Source organism: Lissotriton vulgaris, chromosome 10 (genome assembly GCF_964263255.1).
Source record: "Lissotriton vulgaris chromosome 10, aLisVul1.2, whole genome shotgun sequence".
NCBI classification, from domain to species: Eukaryota; Metazoa; Chordata; class Amphibia; order Caudata; family Salamandridae; genus Lissotriton; species Lissotriton vulgaris.
The window spans coordinates 1096658469-1096679397 of NC_141698.1; the positions used below are offsets into that span (position 1 = coordinate 1096658469).

The window sequence follows — 20929 nt, forward strand, 5'->3', positions numbered from 1 at the left end:
CAATGTTTGTAAATATTCACGGACTCTAAACTTGCCTCAAACTATCATCTGCCTCCGCCCTCCAAGTCCTTAAGTGTGGCAATGCTTTCTCAAACACAACGGTTTAAATATCTATAGGTGTCAACAGCACTTATGAGAAGAAAACCCAGGTTTTAAGTCTATCAACGATATCATAACCCACTATCATTTGTTTCGTAGTACATGCAATGATCGATCAGAAAGCGTCCATCAGATTTTTGTGATATTCCCAAAAAAGTTACAATGTAAACTGATTTAAATGTAGATTAACTTCCAAATTGATCAACAATTCACATTCTAATATTATTTTTGATACAAAAAATATTTCTAAAGTGGATCTCTTGTCAATGTTGCAACCTGAAGTAATCCTCCTGAAGTCATTTAAACAACCATTCAACGAAGATGTTTGCTACGTAGAGTAGGCAGTCGCAACAAGAAATGCAGAATTCAACAACCTGAATTATGTGCATAATTCTTCATTTTGGGGTATAAAATTATGGTTTATAATTGCCCTCTTTCGAATAATTTGCCAAATTTTGAATCAGCAATGAGAGTTTGTTTGAAATGGTGCATAGTCTGACCCCTTGTGCTATGAAACCTAAAAAAAGAGATTGGTGCAATGCAGTTCTAATAGTGTAAGATGCTCTTATGCAGAAAGTAAATCTGCTATTCTTCAGTACTTTGCGTAACCTCCCATTCTCTGTGTTGCATCCTTCTACTTTGTTGAGTCGCACTCTCAACTGCGGCTCCCTTGTTCACCTATATGGATGTTTTGTTTTTTTACGCTCATGTTTTATGCTAAGTCAACGTTGATGTATACATTATTGCAATATTTCCTGTCCTGTGTAGTCTGTTGCACTTGGTTTCCTTTTACATGCAGCAGGTTTTCCTTTTGTGGAAGTTAGGGGAACGTCTTAAGTACACTTGCTGAAGCTGTAAACTTCTCGACTCCCATTTGACCAGTCACAGGACAGCTTGAGCCACAGAGCGCTGCCCTGGGTACTGCATCCGTGTTTACTAGCCCGAGACCTTTTGACTGTCCTGCACGTGTTCAAAATGCCTAGCCTCTTTTGGCATGGGGCTTGAAAAGGCGAACTTTAACATTCTTTAAGTGTGTCTAGATAAGTCGCTAATGCCTCAAGATTTTAGTTTTTAACGTGGGAGGGGTAAGTGTTCGACTGTACGTGCCTCGGGTACAGTATGTGGGATTGAGCTGTGACTTCTAAGTGTGTGCAGTGAACACTGTGTAAAGAGAGGAGCCTCTTGGCGGATGGCCCCTTGCCGCCGATGTGTGCCTCGGGTACAGTATGTGGAATTGAGCTGCCTTCTAAGTGCGTGGCCCCTCGCCCCCATGTGTGCCTCGGGTAAAGTGTATGAGACTGAGGTGTCTTCTAAGTGTGTGGCCCCTCGCCACCAATGTGTGCCTCAGGTACATTATGTGGGATTGAGCTGTCTTCTAAGTGTGTGGCCCCTCGCCCCCATGAGTGCCTCGGGTAAAGTATGTGAGACTGAGGTGTCTTCTAAGTATGCGGCCACTCGCCCCCCATGCGTGCCTCGGGTACTGTATGTGGGACTAAGCTGTCTTCTAAGTGTGTGGGCCCTCGACCCCATGTGTGCCTCGGGTGCAGTATGTGGGTTGAGCTGTCTTCTAAGTGTGAGGCCCCTCGACCCCCCATGTGTGCCTCGGGTGCAGTATGTGGGTTGAGCTGTCTTCTAAGTGTGTGGCCCCTCTACCCCCATGTGTGCCTCGGGTAAAGTATGTGGGACTGAGCTGTCTTCTAAGTGTGTGGCCCCTCGCCCCCATGTGTGCCTCGGGTGCAGTATGTGGGACTGAGCTGTCTTCTAAGTGTGTGGCCCCTCGCCCCCATGTGTGCCTCGGGTGCAGTATGTGGGACTGAGCTGTCTTCTAAGTGTGTGGCCCCTCGCCCCCATGTGTGCCTCGGGTGCAGTATGTGGGACTGAGCTGTCTTCTAAGTGTGTGGCCCCTCGCCCCCATGTGTGCCTCGGGTGCAGTATGTGGGACTGAGCTGTCTTCTAAGTGTGTGGCCCCTCGCCATCAATGTGTGCCTTGGATACATTATGTGGGATTGAGCTGTCTTCTTAGTGCGTGGCCCCTCGCCCCCTTTGTGTGCCTCGGGTACAGTATGTGGGGCTGTGCTGTGCCTTTTAAGTGTGCGGCCCCTTGCTTCCCATGTGTGCCTTGGGTACCGTATTTGAGCTGTGTCTTCTAAGCGTGTGGCCGTTTGCCTCCCATGTCTGCCTCGGGTACAGCATGTATGTGGGATTGAGCTGTCTCTTTTAAGTGTGTGGCCCCTTGCCTCCCATGTGTGCTTCGGATACAGTATGTGGGATTGAGCTGTGCCTTTTAAGTGTGAGGCCCTTTGCCTCCCATGTGTGCCTAGAGTACAATATGTGGGATTGAGCTGCGCCTTCTCAGCGTAAGTCCCGTCACCTACCATGTGTGCTTGGGTACAGTATGTGAGATTGAGCTGTGTCTTCTAAGTGTGTGCCTGCTTGCCTCCCATGTGATCCTCAGGTACAGTATGTATGTGGGATTGAGCTATGTCTTCTAAGTGTGTAGCCCCTCGCCTCCCACGTGTGCCCCGGGTACGGTATGTGCGGTTGAGCCGTGCCTTGTAAGCGTGTAGCCCCTCGCCTCCCATGTGTGCTTCGCGTACAGTATGTGGGAATAGAATGCGCCTTCTAAGCATAAGTCCCCTTGCCTCGCATGTGTGCTTCTGGTACAGTATGTGGGATTGAGCTGTGCCTTTTAAGTGGGTGGCCCCTCGCCTCCCATGTGTGCTTTGTTTACAGTATGTGTGGCGTGAGCTGCGCCTTCTAAGTGTGTGGCCACTTGCCTGCGTGTGCCTCGGGTGCAGTATGTGGGATTGAGCTGTCTTCTAAGTGTGTGGCCCCTTGCCTCCCATGTGTGCCTCGGTACAGTATGTGGGAGTGAGCTGTGCCGTATAAGCGTGTGGCCCCATGCCTCCCATAAGTGCCTCAGGTACAGAATGTGGGACTGAGCTGTGCCTCCCATGTGTGCCTCGGATACGGTATGTGGGGTTGAGCTGTGCCTTGTAAACGTGTGACCCCTCGCCTCCCATGTGTGTCTCGGGTACATTATGTGGCATTGAGCTGTGTCTTCTAAGCGTAAGTCCCCTCGCCTCCCAAGTGTGCCTTGGGTACAGATTGTGGAACTGAGCTGTGCCTCCTAAGTGTGTGGGCACCTCGTCCTCATGTATGCCTCGGGTACAGTATGTGGGGTTGAGCTGGGCCTTGTAAACGTGGTCCCTCGCCTTTCATGTGTGCCTCGAGTACAGTATGTGGAATTGAGCTCTGCATGCTCAGCATAAGTCCCCTCGCTTCCCATGTGTGCCTCGGGTACAGTATGTGGGATTAAGATGTACCTTCACAGTGTGTGGCCCTTCGCTTTCACGTGCCTCAGGTACAGTAAGTGGGGTTGAGCTGTGCCTTTTAAGTGTGCGGCCCCTTGCTTCCCATGTGTGCCTTGGGTACAGTATGTGAGATTGAGCTGTCTTCTAAGCGTGTGGCCGCTTGCCTCCCATGTGTGCCTCGGATACAGCATGCATGTGGGTCTGAGCTGTCTCTTCTAAGTGTGTGACCCTTTGCTTCCCATGTGGGCCTTGGGTACAGTATGTGAGATTGAGCTGTCTTCTAAGCGTGTGGCCGCTTACCTCCCATGTGTGCCTCGGATACAGCATGTATGTGGGTCTGAGCTGTCTCTTCTAAGTGTGTGATCCTTTGCCTCCCATGTGTGCCTCGGGTACAGTATGTGGGATTAAGATGTACCTTCACAGTGTGTGGCCCTTCGCTTTCACGTGCCTCAGGTACAGTAAGTGGGGTTGAGCTGTGCCTTTTAAGTGTGCGGCCCCTTGCTTCCCATGTGTGCCTTGGGTACAGTATGTGAGATTGAGCTGTCTTCTAAGCGTGTGGCCGCTTACCTCCCATGTGTGCCTCGGATACAGCATGTATGTGGGTCTGAGCTGTCTCTTCTAAGTGTGTGATCCTTTGCCTCCCATGTGTGCCTCGGGTACAGTATGTGGGATTGAGCTGTGCCTTGTATACGTGTGGTCCCTCGCCTCTGTGTGCCTCGGGTACAGTATGTGGGATTGAGCTGTGCCATGTAAGTGTGTGCAGTGAACATTGTAAAGAGAGGACCCCCGACAGATCACCCCTCGCCTCCCGTGTGCGCCTCCATGCAGCCTGCTGACAGCGGACACCTGTTCGGCCTCCTGGGGTCACCTGGGCTGCGGCCTCTGCGTTGGCAGCAGGTGGCCGCCGGCATCGGGCCTGTGCGCCCGCAGGTGTCCGCGGGGCTCCCCGGCCCCTGCCCCTCGCTCTGCGGCCGGTGGCGGTGCTGCCGCTGCTGCGGGCTCGCTGGTCTCCCGGCGCGACAGCTGCTGCTGTTCCGCCTTCCTGCCGCCGTCCTCCCGGTGCTGCCTCTTATTCTGGGTATTGTGTGCAATAGATGCAGAGCCGCCTCACTCTAATCAAGCTGATTAGAGATTCCTGCGCGCCTGGCCGGAAATAGCATCCCCCGTCTCCCTGCCCCCATCAGTGCCCGCCTCCCCCTCCTGTGCCGGTGCCCCCCGCCTCCCCGACCGGGTCCGGCCCTCTCCCGCCCGCCCGCCCCATCCCAGGACTCCTGGCTGATGATCCGGGCCCCGCCGCCGCCGCCGCCGGGGAAGGGCTGCGGGGCGGCTGCGTCCTGGCGCTGGGGGTGCTCTCACAACCCCCTGCCCTCCCCGGGTTTATTTTCTATTAAAATGAGGAGGAGGAAGAAGAAGCAGCAGCAGCAGGGCTCGCAGCAATAGAGAGAGCGAAGGAGATCCGGGCACGGCGGCGGCAGCAGCAGGAGGAGGAGGAGTGATGAGTCAATACAACTAATAATTTAATGGGGACACAGAAAGAGGCAGGGAGGGGAGACACACACACACAGAGCCACGCACCAGCCCGGCCGTGAGCGCACACTGCACGCAGCGCGCCGGATCCCGGCAGCACGCACCCCACGCCCGCCCGCGCTCCTGCTCACAACTTTGGGCTCCCGTCCCTCGCTGCCAGGGTGTTGGTGCCCGCGGACGGCCGCCTCCCTCCTCCTCCCGCCGCCACTCGCCCTGCTCGTCTTCCCCTTTTGTGCATCTGTTTTCCTGCCTCGGCGCAGCCTGCGGGGGTCGCGCAGATACATGGGGAGGGACAGGTACTCCCTACTCTTGTTGCAGGCGGCCAGGGCGGAAATAAAAGTGGCATTTTCGCTCCTTTGCTCCGGGATGCGGTGCCTTTCTGGTGCTTCCGCATAAATATCTGGGGCTGTACTGGAAAGTTTCGGGTGCCTGGAGTGTCCATTGCTCGAGCCTGCTGTTGTTATTTTCAGCTCCCGGCTGCTGGATAGCCGAGCGGGCTGTACCCAAGTGCACTTCTGGTGTGCCCCTGCCCGTCTCTTCCGTGAACTGCCCCTCGGAGCGTAGGCACACCGCCGATGCTACTTCCATAGCGCTCACGCCTCAGGGTTCTCCCCCGCTCGTCCCTCCTGCTCAAGTTCCAGCAAGCACTGACTCCTCACCCCTCGCTGATTCTGTTTTCATACATTTTCTTTACATTAACGCGCCAGTCTAGATTCTCATACCGTGGTCACCCCGCCTCTCGTTCAGATCTGCCTTCCCCTCCCCCAGCCCCGGCAAATAAACAAAACAGAAGCGAAAGCGCACACATTGTCAGGGGAAGTGTCGCCTCCAGGTCTGCTGTCAGGAAGGAGCACCGCGGACCCCGGCCGGACTCCCTCCCGGACCCCCGCGGCTGCACTGGGATCCGACACTCCATGTACATGCTGTCACGTTTGGAAGGGGTGAGTTGGCGAATTTCACTTCAAACTGCAGCCTGTCTCATTTGTTGTCTTCCACATGAACTCGCACTTTGCCTTTGTGTTGTCTCTTTAAAAGGTCAGTAGCAAAGCCTGGCCTGGAGCCGCACGGACTGGCTAACAACAGGAACCTCGATTATTGCCCATTGATTTTTAGTTTTTTGTATTGAGCGTTGAACGTGGGTCTATAAAGGGGTGTTTGATGCTACTCGTTGCACATGGCTGGGGATAATGTGGTATCCCGCAGTTTAGAAAGATGGCATGCATTTCACTCTACGGTGCTGGTGGCCTGACGAATCATGCACTTGTCCGGCGTGGGAACTTTGGCGCCAGAAGGGGGTCCTGCGTGTTCCAGGCGATGGGGGCTTGAAAGTCAATGACGCTGAGTGCGCCGATCTTCCTGTCACCCTGGCAGTCCGTGCCGGCGACACTTCATCACAGCACAAGGGCTGCTGAACTTTACCCTGGCACACAGTTTACATGAGCACTTTAGCTGTGTTCTGTGCATTTTTTGTAGGTTGCTAAGCTTAGTACAAAACACGCACGAACGAAACCCTCACCTGCTGATAACAACAGCAGTTTACTTTTGCAAATCGGGGTTTTCCATAATTGGTATTTCTTTATCTCACCGATGCACCTGCGTTTCTCCGAGTAAACTGGTATGAGGTGTTTGTCTGCACTTGCTTGACTCTCTTGAAGTTATTGTGTTTTTATCGTATTCAAAAGTGCGTCTGTAACATGCATCGATTTGGAATGCTACCGTCCTGAAAGAGGACATGTTTTTTTCTGGGGAGGTGCACGTTGGTTTTTTACATTGTCAGACATTTCATGCATGTGCGCTTGTGGTTAGAGCTTTTCTTATGTTCAGCCTTCCGAAGCTGTAAGGAAAAGAAAGGGACCCTCCTGGTTAGGAGTGCTGTGCAGTCGCCCAGTTCTGGCTCACGCCGCCCAGGCGGACTCAGGTGCCACCTGCGGCCCCAGCGAGCAGATCGCTGAGCCGTGTGGCCAGCAGGCCACGGCTCTTATGGGCAGCTTTGGAAACTTTTCGACTAAGCCCGTTACTTACTTGTCTTGCTCGCCAGTTATAATGCTGCCAGTGGACGCCGGGTCATGAATAGAATAGGAAACAACCTGTCTTTAAATGTGCTGTCAGAGCTAAAATAACGTGAAGTGCAACACAAGGCACTCCGTGTGTACAGAAATGCGAGGCCGTTTGAAGAAGGTATTTCCTATGAGCCGAGGGCCAGTTCCTAAAGGTAGTACCTAGGGATTTAGTCCCATGCCTCACCACACAGTTACTAGGTCTCTGCACGAGCCACCATACATTACCAAAAGGGTAGGGGGTCATGGGGCCCTGTTGTATGGTTTCCAGCTACCCGTCGTCACGTGGGGCTTTTATTACACAAGCGATTATAGTTCCTCACGCCTTTGGTCTAAGATGTTATTGCTAATTTTACCCGCTATGTAAGAAAACCCATTTAAAACGTCCACATGCTTGACCCTCCTGCTGTCTCATTATTTCCATTGTGCAGGGCATGCTTCTAACCGGGCACCCTGACATGGAGGTAATAATGACGCCTTGCTGTGTTCGTGAAGTCACATACACCCAAAACTAAGGGGATGGCCACAACATTCCGGGTGTGCACCAAGCATGGCCTGGCTGCTACTGATCGGGGTTCAAGTTTTGTTGATTTTGTATTTGTGATTTCTTTATGAGAGTGTCACACGTTGTCTACTGCAGCAGCAGACTTTTGTTTAAATCTGTGCCTTGCTTGCAGTTTTTAAAATAGTGGGATTCTGAACAAGAGGCCTCACAGTTTGCTATCAACTTTGGAAATTTGAGATAAGCTAAGTGAAGATGATGAGTGAAACAAACACAAAGTGCCCAGGTGTACTAAATGCCCGCACACAGTGTGTACTATGAGCAATGTGTATGTACTCTACACACTCCCTCTCTCACTCTCACTTTTTTTTAATCGTGGCAGGTGATCTTTAGAGGCGGGACCAAGTATGGAGCATTCGAACGATTCCACTCAGGGGATAGAACATTCAGAAATGTCTAACAATGTAAGCGATCCACTGGCTCCTGCAGCCAAAATTGCCCGCTTGGAGCAGAATGGGAGTCCATTAGGAAGAGGAAGACTTGGGAGTGCAGGCGCTAAAATGCAAGGAGTGCCCCTAAAGCACTCCGCGCACATGATGAAGACGCACATTAGAAAAGGTAACCTTCTTAAGCTCCTTCACTGTGGGCAGCTCTGACACTTGATTATTGTGCACCTTTGAAAACGCTGTTATTAAGTTGCAAGATTGGACAAAGAAGTTTTTTCAATTTTCTTCAGGGACCTTTAAGAGTGTTTGTATTCTGGGGCGATAGAAATCATGCTTGGACAGATACACTGCGTGTCTGGGGGGTGCATCCTCTTTTCTTAGGGTGGAGTTTGACCTATTTTTCAAGGGGAAAATTACTTGGTTTCACAGTCCTGCTTTGCCTGCGGACACCGTGTTAAACAACCTGCGCAGCAAAGGCGGCACTCCTGCGTATCTGTGCAGATCTTTGTGTGTTGTGGAGTAGCCAGTGCTTGCCTTCTTGGCTTATCTTAAACAAGATATACTACAGAAATTATATGTTTCAGAGGTATGGAGCATTTGGTGTCTCAGTTCCTCATAATGTACATTTTTGCTGTTTCACCGCTTAAGTGCACATTCGTTGATCAAAAGTTAGCCCCTGTTGTAGACTTCAGTGACTTATTGTCATGGTACATGATATGCATTCACATAGAAGAAAACATTTAAACCGTTTTCTATCTTAGGGTGTTTTCTTTTGCATTTTACAGACTTGATGTTTTAAAAACATTAACAATGCAATCAAGTGAATGCTATGTTTTCATTCGTGTCTATATTACTACCGATTATTCAGAATTGCCTTCTCTTTGCAGCTTAATGTTGAGAATAAAACATTTAAGCCGTTGAAAATATTTAGCAAGCAAAGAATAAATGCTGAGGAATTTCATTGTGTGAGAGGAACAACATTTATCCCAGTGTCCTTTACTTTGTCTTCTCTTTGGTGGAAACAAAGCATATATTGATCCGAAACGAACAGACACAGCAGTCCATATTGTTGAATCTTTATCTATTAAAAATGGAAAAACAGCACTTCAGCAAATTCTTTGGCCTCTGTGCATGATTACTTCTCTTATTGATTGTTTGCCAAGAATGTATGCATCCTAAGAAAGCCAGTGGAAGAGCATTAAAAATATAATTTATTACAGCTTTTCAAACAGAGTGCATTAATATTGCACCGTGCAGCACTAGGGCTCTATAAAAAGACGTTCTGACGGCTCCTAACATATAAGTGCAATAAATTCCTAAATAGGTGATTTCAGCTGTCTCTGGTATTATGTGATATTTGCACCGTAAACTTGAATGCCAGGACAGTTTTAGACAAGGAGTCTAAAGACTTCCCTGCTCCTTACAGCAGACGTGTTGTGTACAGTCTCCAAACCTCGGGCAGAGGCGCTCCACAGAGCTTTCAGGTTGAAATCACCTCGTATTTTTAGCACTGGCCACTGCTCCCCTTTTGATGCTGGTCGGTTATGAAGTTGCTGCAGCTGGAGGTCTTGCCAAGTATTAACCAACTCTGAGCAGCCAGCTGAAGAGTGCTTCTGTGTATCATCATTGTCTGGAACAGGATGCTTCTAATGACAGCACGCTCAACGATTTAGCATTAAGATGTGCTGCCTTATGATAGCGGATCACGTTATCAACCTTCATCTTGTAATCCACCCATTTATGTTTAGCAAAAGCTACTTAGCGAAAGAGACAGCACTGTTCTTGTGAAGAGCATCCAGTCACCACTACACACTTTATTACACCCTTTAAAGGAATTTATAGGTGTTTATCACCAAAATGTACCTACGCTAGAGAAGGTCTGGTAGGCTTGAAATAGTGGAATTGAAATGTACACGTATGAGTAAGATAACGTTTGCGCAGCTGTTTAATAAATAACGGTCACATATGTGCTGACCAGGGTAGAAGTACACCCGGAAAAGCTTTTTTTTGTGAGAAGTTTTGCATTGTAGTGACTAATAACAGATGTTTCTGCTTGATTTGTCAGACAAGGATTAGTTTTCGACCTATGCCTGAAAACTAGGGTAAATGCAGCAGGTAGCACTTTCTGAAATTGTTTCTTTGAAAACCTGAACATGATTTTCTCCTTGGCCTGTTTTAATTGAGACTTTGTGGATATGTGGCAGAGTTGGTAAAAAAGTAGATTTCACATATAGATTTTTCATCTGCCATAAGTACATAGTAGCTGAGTGAGGATTTTATGATCTGCTCTTTAGTTGTAGTTGTTTTATTTAAAGGTGTTATGTACCCAACAGAGATGCTGCTTTTTAAAAGCTCGAGGTGCTGCTAGAAGTTTCCCGCTGAGGGGCTAATGTCTACCCCTTAAAAATCATCCGTTCATCACTTTTCTAAAGAAGCTACCCACATGGCAGTTTATCAAAATATTGGTGGCGCAAAACAGAGCCTTTGTCAGGGTTTAAAAAAAATATGGGTGTAATGTCTTAGTCTTGCCTTTAGACCGGTGATTTGGCCATCCAAGTACCTAGAGGTTTCTTTATTGTGAATTGCGTACTTGAAGGTTTGCATAGTTTTTATTTTTATGCCTGCCGATTTTGCTTAATCCTGTTACATTTAGGCCCTTAATGGAGGATTCTTTAAGCCTGCCAGGTGTGCTTTACAAGACGTTAACATACATAAAAAAAACGGGGCATCAAAAAGCAAATGAGCACACTGCTTTAGTTCGTAAACATCTGCAGTTTGAGATTATTGATAAACATAAAAATAGAAATATTAATTGAACACATTGAATTGAAGCACTTGCTAGAAAGTTATGGGTTAATTTCCATTGCAAAGATATAATTCAGCATATTGTGAAATAGCGATACAGGTTAAGAGTGGCATTTTTAGTGTTCATGTTTCCAATTTAGAGATGGGGCAGGCTTTTCCCTCTGTGACTCTTTAGTTATATCCAAGTAAAAAGTACTATTTAGTAGGAAATCTTGCCCTCTGGCTTATTTATATTGTGTTTATGGCAAATGTGGAATACGTTAAAGCGCTAAATTGTATTTTCTTTTACTGAAGTTACTTAAAAGAAGAGGTCCTATCATCAGGAATCACTACATAGTACTTACTCTGAGGGTGTTTGCGGTGTGTGGATTCACGTCACATACTCCTCACAAGTGAGGCAAAAAGTCGCCTAGCAACTTATTCTATCAGTGAACGTGTATAATTGCACCTGTAATCGATTAGATTTCATGCCAGGGTACTCACTTCCACCTTTGGTTTTAATATGTTTGATATTGGGTTAAAGTTGTTATGTATCTTTTTTTTCTTAAGGTTCTGTTGGATGTCAGTAAAAATGTGAACATTATAAACATTGCATTTTTTTATTGTGTATCCTGTGTTTTTTCTTCTAAAGGTTCTGTTGGATTTTTGTATGTCAGTGACAACATGAAAATTTATGAACATTGTATGTTTTGTGTTATAGGAAACATGCTTCCTGTCTTCTGTGTGGTGGAACATTATGAAAATTCTATTGAGTATGATTGTAAGGAAGAGCACGCAGAATTTGTGCTGGTAAGAAAAGATATGCTGTTCAACCAACTGATAGAGATGGCATTGCTTTCCCTGGGATATTCTCACAGCTCTGCTGCCCAGGCAAAAGGTAAATAGGAGGCAAGACAGACGTGTTTGTCTCTTTTCTTTTTCCATACCCCTGCGTGTCTATAGTTAAACCCTTTTCCCTCTCTGGTCTCTATGTCACATTCTTACCTGGCTGTAGATTGTAACTTCGAACAGTTACTTTACCGTTATTTCAGTGTTATATTGTAGCAATCCGGCTTTTTCATAGAAAATTTGCTTTCAATCATTAGCATGCCTACTGACTTTAAGAATGTGCCCCATTGAGAGTCCCTTCGAAGTGCAGAGCCCGTCTCAGCCGGGGGATATTGAGAATCAGTTTACATTTGTGACTGAATACCTTGTGTGCTTTTTTATTAATTATTTTGTCTGACACTGTAGGATTCCTATTCTTTCCGTCAAGGTTTTCTTTTGCCATACACAGCATTTGCATTCCTTACTTTTCACACATTGCATTTAATCATTAAGTAATCTTAAGAATGTTACAAAACGATCTTCTTTATTTGTTGAGGATGTACTGTGAGATAGAATGGGATCCGATAGTGAGATCTCCAGTATGTACTTTGGATATATATTTTGATGCATCCCTTGTCTGCTACCAAAATGCAAACACTCTTACCTTCTGAAGGACAACAGTTTCCTGTGCCCTCCCGTGAGCTCGAAAGTGTAGGCGATGTTCCTTATTGCTCTCTGACAACGTCATACCTATTTTGGCTGTGTCTATCGTACGTCTCTCCTTTCCTTTGAAATAGGGCTAATTCAAGTTGGGAAATGGAATCCAGTGCCCCTGTCCTTTGTGACCGATGCTCCCGATGCCACAGTAGCCGATATGTTGCAGGATGTCTTTCATGTGGTCACATTGAAAATTCAGCTACACAGGTGAGTCAGAAAATAGACTCTCGGCTCGTTGCCTTTTAGTTTCAAATCAGCTGCAGTCACCCACATTATTAAGCTTATGAGCTTCCTGCAAGATAGTCCATTTTGTTTTTTGTGGTAGTTTCGTTAAAAAACAATATCATCCAATATATATTTTTTTGCCTTATAATGCATGACTGTTGCCATTTCATTAAGAATATATTGTTTTGTATTCAACCAATAGAACTATTCGCATGTATTCCAAAGAGGTACTTTACATAAAATTTGCTTGAGCGAAAATATTTTTGCATATCATGAACTGCGCCATCTGTGTACATTCGGAAAAAAGAATTGACTTTGCCAGTATTAATGTATTTTATGTGTGCCGGATTCATTTTTAAAAAGCTAAACAGCTAATATAAGACATTTTTTTATGACAAGTTGCAAGAAGGCATTACACCTTAAATTGTTTTTCCAAGCGCATCAGAGCAGGAAGGTAGAAGTAACATGAAGAACTAGTCGCCGCATGCAGCTGATGTATAATTCATGCATCAATACAGCAGATGTGTTGTATAAAGTAATTAACTAATCGGAACAATCAGGAGACCGAGAGCAATCTCCAGATGCATCTGCTTGATGCGCAGAATGAAATCTGTCTGTCTTTAAGGCGCGTTTCTGCAGCAGAATGCAATCTTGTCATAATCCTCTCTCTAACCTGTGTCTCAATAGTTGCCCGAAACTAGAAGACTTGCCCCCGGAGCAGTGGTCTCACACAACTGTCCGAAATGCACTGAAGGACTTACTGAAAGATATGAACCAGAGCTCACTGGCCAAGGAGTGCCCCCTCTCACAGGTACTGCTCATCTGTGCAATGACAGAATAATGTTCTCATGGTAGTTGGGGCAGCTATTGACAACAAACAAACCACATACGTGGCATGATCTCCAAAGGTGCACAGACACACACATGCACACCTGCAGGCCAGTCACACAACTGTGGGCTCATTGTAATCTGCACGATTGTTGTGATCTATCTACTGTACATGTGTCATTAAGATTGCCCTGGCCCACTGTGACCCTATCACTGGAGATGTCATTGCATGGTTGCGGGCACATTTATGATGTACTCTAGAATGTTGGTGGGAGTCAGTGAGACAGAAGTAAAGGTGCTGCAAGAGAAGCAGCGTGCATCTTTGATCCCTTATGTGCTGAGGTCTTTATTGGACAATAAAAGTACATTTCTTGCTAAATATCATCACGTTTCCGTTACTACAATGATGTACAGTGTAGTCGACCAGGAACTAGCGGAGAGGGTAAATTGATGTAACAAATTGATGTAACATTTGCTCTTCACAAGAACCATGCTTGCTGATTTTCCTTTCCTGCCTCTTTATTTGTAAAATATTCGGGACTTTTTTTTTTCATTTACTTCTCATCGTATTTCACAACCCTGCGTCTGGTTGAATTGATTCTGATGGTTTGTTGGGAGTTTTTATTACTACTGTAAATGTGTATGATGCAGAGGAATTTCCTGTAGCATGTGCTCAACTGATTAAGACTGGTTGCCTTGTTTAATTTGTAAAAGACCAAATGTAAAGAATTTTTGGATATTTTTTATTGATAAATGAAAATGCTTGTGAAATTATAAGAAATGGCATTTGACAATCCTGTCTCCAATGATGAATGTTTAGGAGTTCGAAAGGTGTTGTGACGGGTTGACACTGCTTTGGATTTAAGCTTGCTTCTATTTCCTTCACATATGTAAACACAGTTATCAATGCTATGTGGATAGGATTGCTATTTTCATTTAAGAGCTGTTTAGTGGCGCTGTGGAGTGATGAGATGAACACATATAAGCAAAATTCAGCATCGGACGTTGTTGTGTTCGTTTTGGAATAGGGATATTCATAAAGCTTTGATTAAATGGTGCAAAATATTTTACATAACTTTGATTAAATCTTTTGATTAGATTAGTTGAATTATTTGTGTTTGGCACTTCAGAACTATTGCTTTGCTCAGGCAGTCTTGTACCTCTACGGAATTGTTCATCTTCATAAAAGCATTGCCTCTGGTCAGTTGAACCAATATGTTGTTGCATGCGTTGTACTTCCTCCTGGTGATATGACTATGTTTCTATGGTATGTTTCTTCCCTTTAAAAATAGATCAGCGAATTGAGCAGCGTAAAATGTCCCCAGTCTTGGATAAGTTTGTTTATACCGTTTAAAACAGAACCAAATTCAGTGTACTCCTCAGGAAAGCATGCTTCCAGAAACTCACCCTTGTCCAGATTTATAAATGTCTTGTTCAAACAGTACTCTCTCTGATAATATAAAATGTGATGCTGGCCTAATACATTTCCTCTAATTTAACTCTTTAAACGATGAGGTAGCAGTATCCATTTATGTCTTTGTGGTGGTTTTTATTTCTTTCAGTGATATGGCTTCAATTCAATATTTCTTGCAGTGGGAATAATCAAATCAGTCTTTTCTGCTTGCAAACCATTCTGGTAATGTGTTTGCAAGGATGTCTTATTCGTGCCTTCTGCATAAGCGTGCAAGGGGTTCTTCTGTGTATTCACAAAGAATACAGGTAATTTAGATTATGCTTTGTACTGATGAGCCACATTCATTCCCTATTTGAAAGGAAAGGAGAACAAAATACTGACAGAATGCATTTTGTCAAGTCGGCTAATGAATTCCTAAATCAACAATTAGCATGTTTCTTGGCACAATTGCTGTTTCCTCAGTACGTAGCATGCTATGTCGTATCGAATAATAAAAAAATATATTGAAATTCAGTTTAAAGGATGTTTTGAGTGTGAGGTTCCGTGACGGTTCCGTGACGACTTGAACCCGTGTTTTCAAGTTTGTCGGAAATACATAAAAATGGTATCAGTGAACCGCAAATGATCCATTTAGTATATCCTAGTGGTTCCGCTACGCTACGAGCAAGAGCACTCCTTCCACTGACACATTTCTGATATACACACGGCATCCATCTTAGATCGTGGCCGCCATTTTGTGTTTCCTTGCCCTCACATATGCAATAGCCTCTGATCACTTCATTTACTCCACTTTGATTAAGGACACGTAGCTTTAGCCGGAGATTCACCTCGTACATGACACGTGCACCTTAAACCAAATCACGCTGTATCTGCATGACTCGACAAAGACTGCCTCCTCTGCCCGAGGCCAGTCCTGCCAAACTGGTCTTCGTGTCCATTGTACCTGATCATGATTAGGCGGCCGGAGCCGGTAGCCTTGCCCATTTACAACCCACAAACATCTCTTATCCCGCTTTTCTATCTTCCGCACCTGGCTCTGCTCCTTTCCTTCTGGGCCTTTATTAGGGGGAGGTAACGAACTTTACGATGAGGCGGTCCGGCTCTTGAATACAATATTGACAAGGGATTGTGATGGACTGGTGGGAACCCCTCTTCGTGATGTTTGGTATCAGATATTATCGACAGTTCCTGTGTAACGCCAAATATTTATTGTTTAGAGACACAAAAGGTTTGGGAATGTACCGACATGTAAAATATTTGCCTAGAGCACAATTTTTGGTATATAAGGAGCAACCCACTTTGTACAAATCGAACAGGCTCCTGGTTACTGCCCGTGTGTAGTATCTATGACTTCTGTGTCCCTGCAGTAATAAACCTTTGGTCTTTGACGCCACCATCGAGAAGCCCGTGTTTCTGTTCATTTGTGCACCAAGGCAGGTGGGACTCCGGGGTCTTTGGGTGTTGTACCCTGACACCTCTGGACGGAACCAAAAAAGTCCAGAACTCCAATTGGCGCCCAACGTGGGGCGACGTCATTCGGTACCGGTCCAAAAGCCTGAAGAGTTCGAGAAGCTTCGTGTGAAGATTCCTGAGGGAGGCGCCCCACTTCATCGATCCCGGCATATCGCAAAAGTGGCCCTGAAGTTCTCTTCCACGAGGGTTCCCGTTCAGGACGGCTGCAGTGGGCCGTTGCCTTGACCGTCGCCCTGTCTTGGACCCGAAGTGGTGCAGTCCTTAGTACGGCGAAACGTGACGGGTTTCTCCTTGGTGACGTCTTCAGTGACTCAGTTAAGTATTTAGTAATAGCTAGCTGGTTACTTTTGTGAGGATTGTTAAAAATCCTTGATCGGTTCTTGGTTTGGTTTGGTTTTGCCAGATTATCATTGGTTGATCTAATTACGATAATCTATTTGGTTTAGTTTTGGGTATCGATACATCAGTTCGTTTTTGGTAGGGCTAAGTTTTTGGTTCAAGTGCACAATTTGTTTCGTGTTTGTTTGTTTTGTGTTCCGGACTGAAAATGGTAAGTCGGAAAATGTTGTCTTGTTTTAGTTGCAACAGTGACTCACAATTAGAGGACTCTTGTCTGGTTCCTCCGATTGGGACTCCCCTATATGATTTATACTGTAAGTATGGTGTGGGTCCTATAACTTATAATGAGATATGGGTCCGTTATTGTAAGAAGGATGGTGTCCTTAGTTGGCCACTGCATGGTAGTTTTGAACAAGAGATTCTCGACAACTTAGAAGCGAAATTGTTTAGGAAGAAAGCCCGGCCGGCAATGTTTGACTCTTTTCGTTATTGGCGGAAAGAATCCAAACAGAGAGAAATGAAAAGGTTGAAGAAAGAGCAAAAAGAACAAGAAGAGTTAACTCTAGAGCAAGCGACTAAACAGTTGCAGGCTAACGAGTGTGAGAAGGCCATAGATGTAGCCATTAGAGAGCATAACTTAGCGATTGACAAGTGCTATCCTGCCTTGCCATCGAAAATGGCTAAGATACTGGAGGATTCCGAAAACGATCCTCTGCTATCTTATCTGTTACGGTCACCTCCACCGTATGCACAAGGTGCTACGGCTCCACTCATCCCGAATGTTCAATTGCCGGTTGCTGGACAACCTGGTGTTCCTGCTCCTGTTCCTCAGAATCAAGTTCCTATACTTCCTGTGGTGAATGTAAATGTTCCTACAGCTCCTCCTCTTCCCGCACTGCCAGCTCCTATACCTACCACTGTACCTACTGGTCCTCAAACTATTTTCCTCGATACTCCTACTGTTTTGTCATCTATTCCTACCTCTACTGCATTCTCTATGTCTGCGAGTGTACTAACTCCACTTTCTGTTCGTCGAAGAATCACTGATTCCGTTACTAATATGCTGTCTCCTATATATAAAACCTTGATTAAGACTCCTACTCCTGACTCTGTTCAGAGACGGAGTCAGCTTCCAAGTACTGAGGAACGGGGAGTTTTAGACTCCACGGCTCTCAGATGGATTTCGAAGGGTAGAAGATATAGTACGAGAGATGTGTTAGAGACATTTATGCAATGGGGAGAGCCAACGCAACGGTACGTCTTTGATGAGATGTGCTCGTTGTTACGTGAAGAGATAGAAGAAGACGATGTCGAATCAGATTTGGAAGATTTAATTAAAGTTCAAAAGGAGTTTGCTGCTGGAATGATAGTGGGTGAGAATATAAAGCAAGCGATGGAACTCATTTTAAGTTTTAGGAGTGATCCATCTCTTCGTTCACCGAGAGATTTAGAGAAAGGTAAAGTGAAGCCAAGTCGCCAATATCCTATGAGGGAGGTTCCTCCAATTTGGCGCGAAGCAGTACAACGTGATGATAATGCAGGAATTGCAGCTGCTCCAGCACAGTTCCAAAGAGTATGGATACATATTCCATGGAAGCGAGCAGAAGTGTTAGCAGTGAAACAGGCCTTGCCAGATCCACGTAAGAATCCAGCTGGATATTACAAGGAATTGACGCAGACAGTTGAGGCTTGTATAATGAACTTAGCCGACATTGATATGTTGTTTGGTAATGTAGTTCCGCAACCAGTGTGGGCTAAAATTCGTAGAGAGGATCATCAGGCTGCTTTAGGTGGTGATTGGGCAGCTATCACTGCAGCAGATGCTCAACAAATAGGTGGTGCGAAACCCGAACCTTTGATTGCTAATCTGCCAGGTAGAATAATTGATTTAATGAAGACTCTGATGCCAGCATTGCGTGTTAATTGGGACAAGTTGTCAGCGTGTAAACAGAAGAAAGACGAAAGCGTCTCGGACTTCTTCACGAGGTTCGAAGAGACTTTTGTAGATCATAGTGGTCAGGATATGAGCACAGAAGGGGGACAAAGACTCTTTGTCGATAAATTTGTGCATAATTTGTTACCTGAATTATGCAATAAATTGAAAGACTCAGAAAGTGCGTGGGCTGTATCTACGACAGCGCAAATACTTGCGACTGCACAGTACTACGAAAATAGGGATAAAGAGGAAAAGGAGAAATCAGAGAAGAAAACGAAAGATTTAAAAACTAAAGTTCTTTTGCAGCAGGCGTATCCGCCTCGTACGAATCAGACTAATACACAGCAAAACTCATATCAAAGGACAGATTATAGTACATCAAGGCCTCAATATCAGTGGAATCAGTGCGCGTACTGTAAGAAAGAGGGTCACTATAAAAATGAATGTCCGATCTTAGCGCAAAATAATGCAGCAGCAGCTCAGAGAGGTCGTGGTGGTTTTGTGCAGAATTCTAGAGGACGAGGACAAGGTGCTATGCCTCCACAAACGAATGATCGTCCCTCCAATCACTTTGATCAACGAAATGGACAATCTGCTCAGCAAAATAGATCTCAACAATATCTTGTTGAAGACTATTGTGAAGTAGATGAGGATTCTCAACAAAATGGGTACTAGGACAGCCATGGACAGAGAAAGGGAGTAGTATCAGTTCCAGTGGATCAGAGTGGGCCTTATGTCGCAGTAGCAACATCAGGTGTAGTCGAACCGTTTCTGTTGGATACTGGTGCCGCGAAAAGTTCTATCATGCATGCGAAACTCCCTGGCGCACCTTTGTCTGGCTCAACAAATGTTTCCGTAGGTTTTTCAGGCGCCCCTGTGTACAACCCGATATCTGGTCCTTTGTCTATTTCTGTTGGACCGTGTCACTTGAAAGCACCCCTGATTTTGACGACAGGTTGTAATGAAAATCTGCTTGGTTTAGATTTGTTAAAACGACTATATGCGACATTGTACTGTTCTCCGGAAGGAGTACAGCTTACTTTGGGTAAAAGACTCACCTCTCCGATGTACTTGTCAATGGATGCACTCCCGCCGGAGCTACGTTCACTCCCTGATTCTCTTTGGGCGACTGGTCCCAACGATGTAGGTCTACTAGAAATTCCACCGTATGTAGTAACTTTGAAAGCGAATGTAAAATTTCCAAGAATTCCTCAATATAAAATCTCAAGTGAAGGAGAACGTGCACTTTTACTAATTGTGCAAGATTTGATTAAGAAAGGTGTGGTTGAAGAAACGCGAGGAAATGTCTGTAACAGTCCTGTATTGCCGATCTTGAAACGAACTGATCCTACAAAGCCTCCAGTTTATAGGTTTGTCATAGACCTTAGAGAAGTTAATAAGATTGTAATTCCGCAGTTTCCTGTAGTGCCAGACATTACTGCCTTGTTAACATTGATTCCTGCCACAGCTACGTGGTTCTCAGTTATAGACCTTAAGAATGCCTTTTTCAGCATTCCGATAGCTGAAGAAAGTAGGGATATTTTCGGCTTCTGTTTAGGAGGTCGCAGTTTCAGATTTAAACGCGCTCCACAAGGCTATTGTGAAAGTCCATCCATTTACAGTCAAGCTTTAAAAAGTCAGCTAGATTCTTTTGTCCTTCCTCCAGGTTCTGCCCTAGTACAGTACGTAGACGATCTTTTAGTGGCTGCCGATGACAAGGAAACTTGCAAAGCAGCTACAATTTCACTATTGCATCATTTGTCTAATTTGAATCACAAGGTGTCACCTTCCAAAATGCAATATTGTTGCCAAGAAGTAACCTACCTAGGTCACCTCTTATCAAAGGAGGGAAGGAAGTTGACCCCAGAGAGAATAAAAGCAATTACGCAGATGAGTGTTCCACGCACACAGAGAGAAGTACGTGCCTTTCTAGGTATTACCTCTTACTGTAGGCAGTGGATTCCAAATTTTTCACTTTTAGCGAAACCATTGGTAGCTTTGACTGGGAAAAATGTTCCGAGTCCGATGCCATGGTCTGATGAATGTCAAGAGAGTTTTAGTGAGTTACGAAAAGCACTGTGTTCAGCTCCTGTATTGGGTACACCTGATTATAGCAAGCCATTCACGCTCTACGTTCACGAAAGAGAAGGTTGCGCGTTGAGTGTTCTGACACAGAAGTTTGGTGATAAACAACGCCCTTGTGCGTATTTCTCATCAACATTAGATCCGGTAGCTAGAGCATTGCCTAGTTGTTTGAGGGCTACAGCGGCAGCTGCAGCTTCCATTCGACAATCTGCTGGTTTGGTGATGAACAATATGCTAGTGGTCATGGTTCCTCATGCAGTGGATACACTCATGAACCGAACGAAGACACAACACCTTACTAGTGCGAGATTATCTGGTTACGAGCTGACGTTATTAGCGAGTCATATTCAGATCA

At 45.5% G+C, this 20929-nt stretch overlaps 1 protein-coding gene across 8 annotated transcripts in view; it reads left to right on the forward strand.

Annotated features, from left to right (window-relative positions):
* The first annotated feature begins 4698 nt into the window (after positions 1 to 4698).
* SATB1 (SATB homeobox 1) overlaps positions 4699 to 20929 on the forward strand; it is a 347355-nt gene continuing 331124 nt past the window's right edge. For 2 of the 8 annotated variants that reach the window (XM_086942173.1, XM_086942175.1), the window contains exons 1-5: positions 5088 to 5881; positions 7882 to 8117; positions 11451 to 11627; positions 12355 to 12481; positions 13187 to 13310. In XM_086942173.1, coding sequence (XP_086798299.1) covers positions 7907 to 8117; positions 11451 to 11627; positions 12355 to 12481; positions 13187 to 13310 — 639 coding nt within the window. In that variant the 5' untranslated portion in view covers positions 5088 to 5881; positions 7882 to 7906. Of the gene's footprint in view, positions 5882 to 7881; positions 8118 to 11450; positions 11628 to 12354; positions 12482 to 13186; positions 13311 to 20929 lie in introns of all 8 variants that reach the window. The other 6 variants (XM_086942174.1, XM_086942176.1, XM_086942177.1 and 3 more) reach the window with 6 other exon arrangements.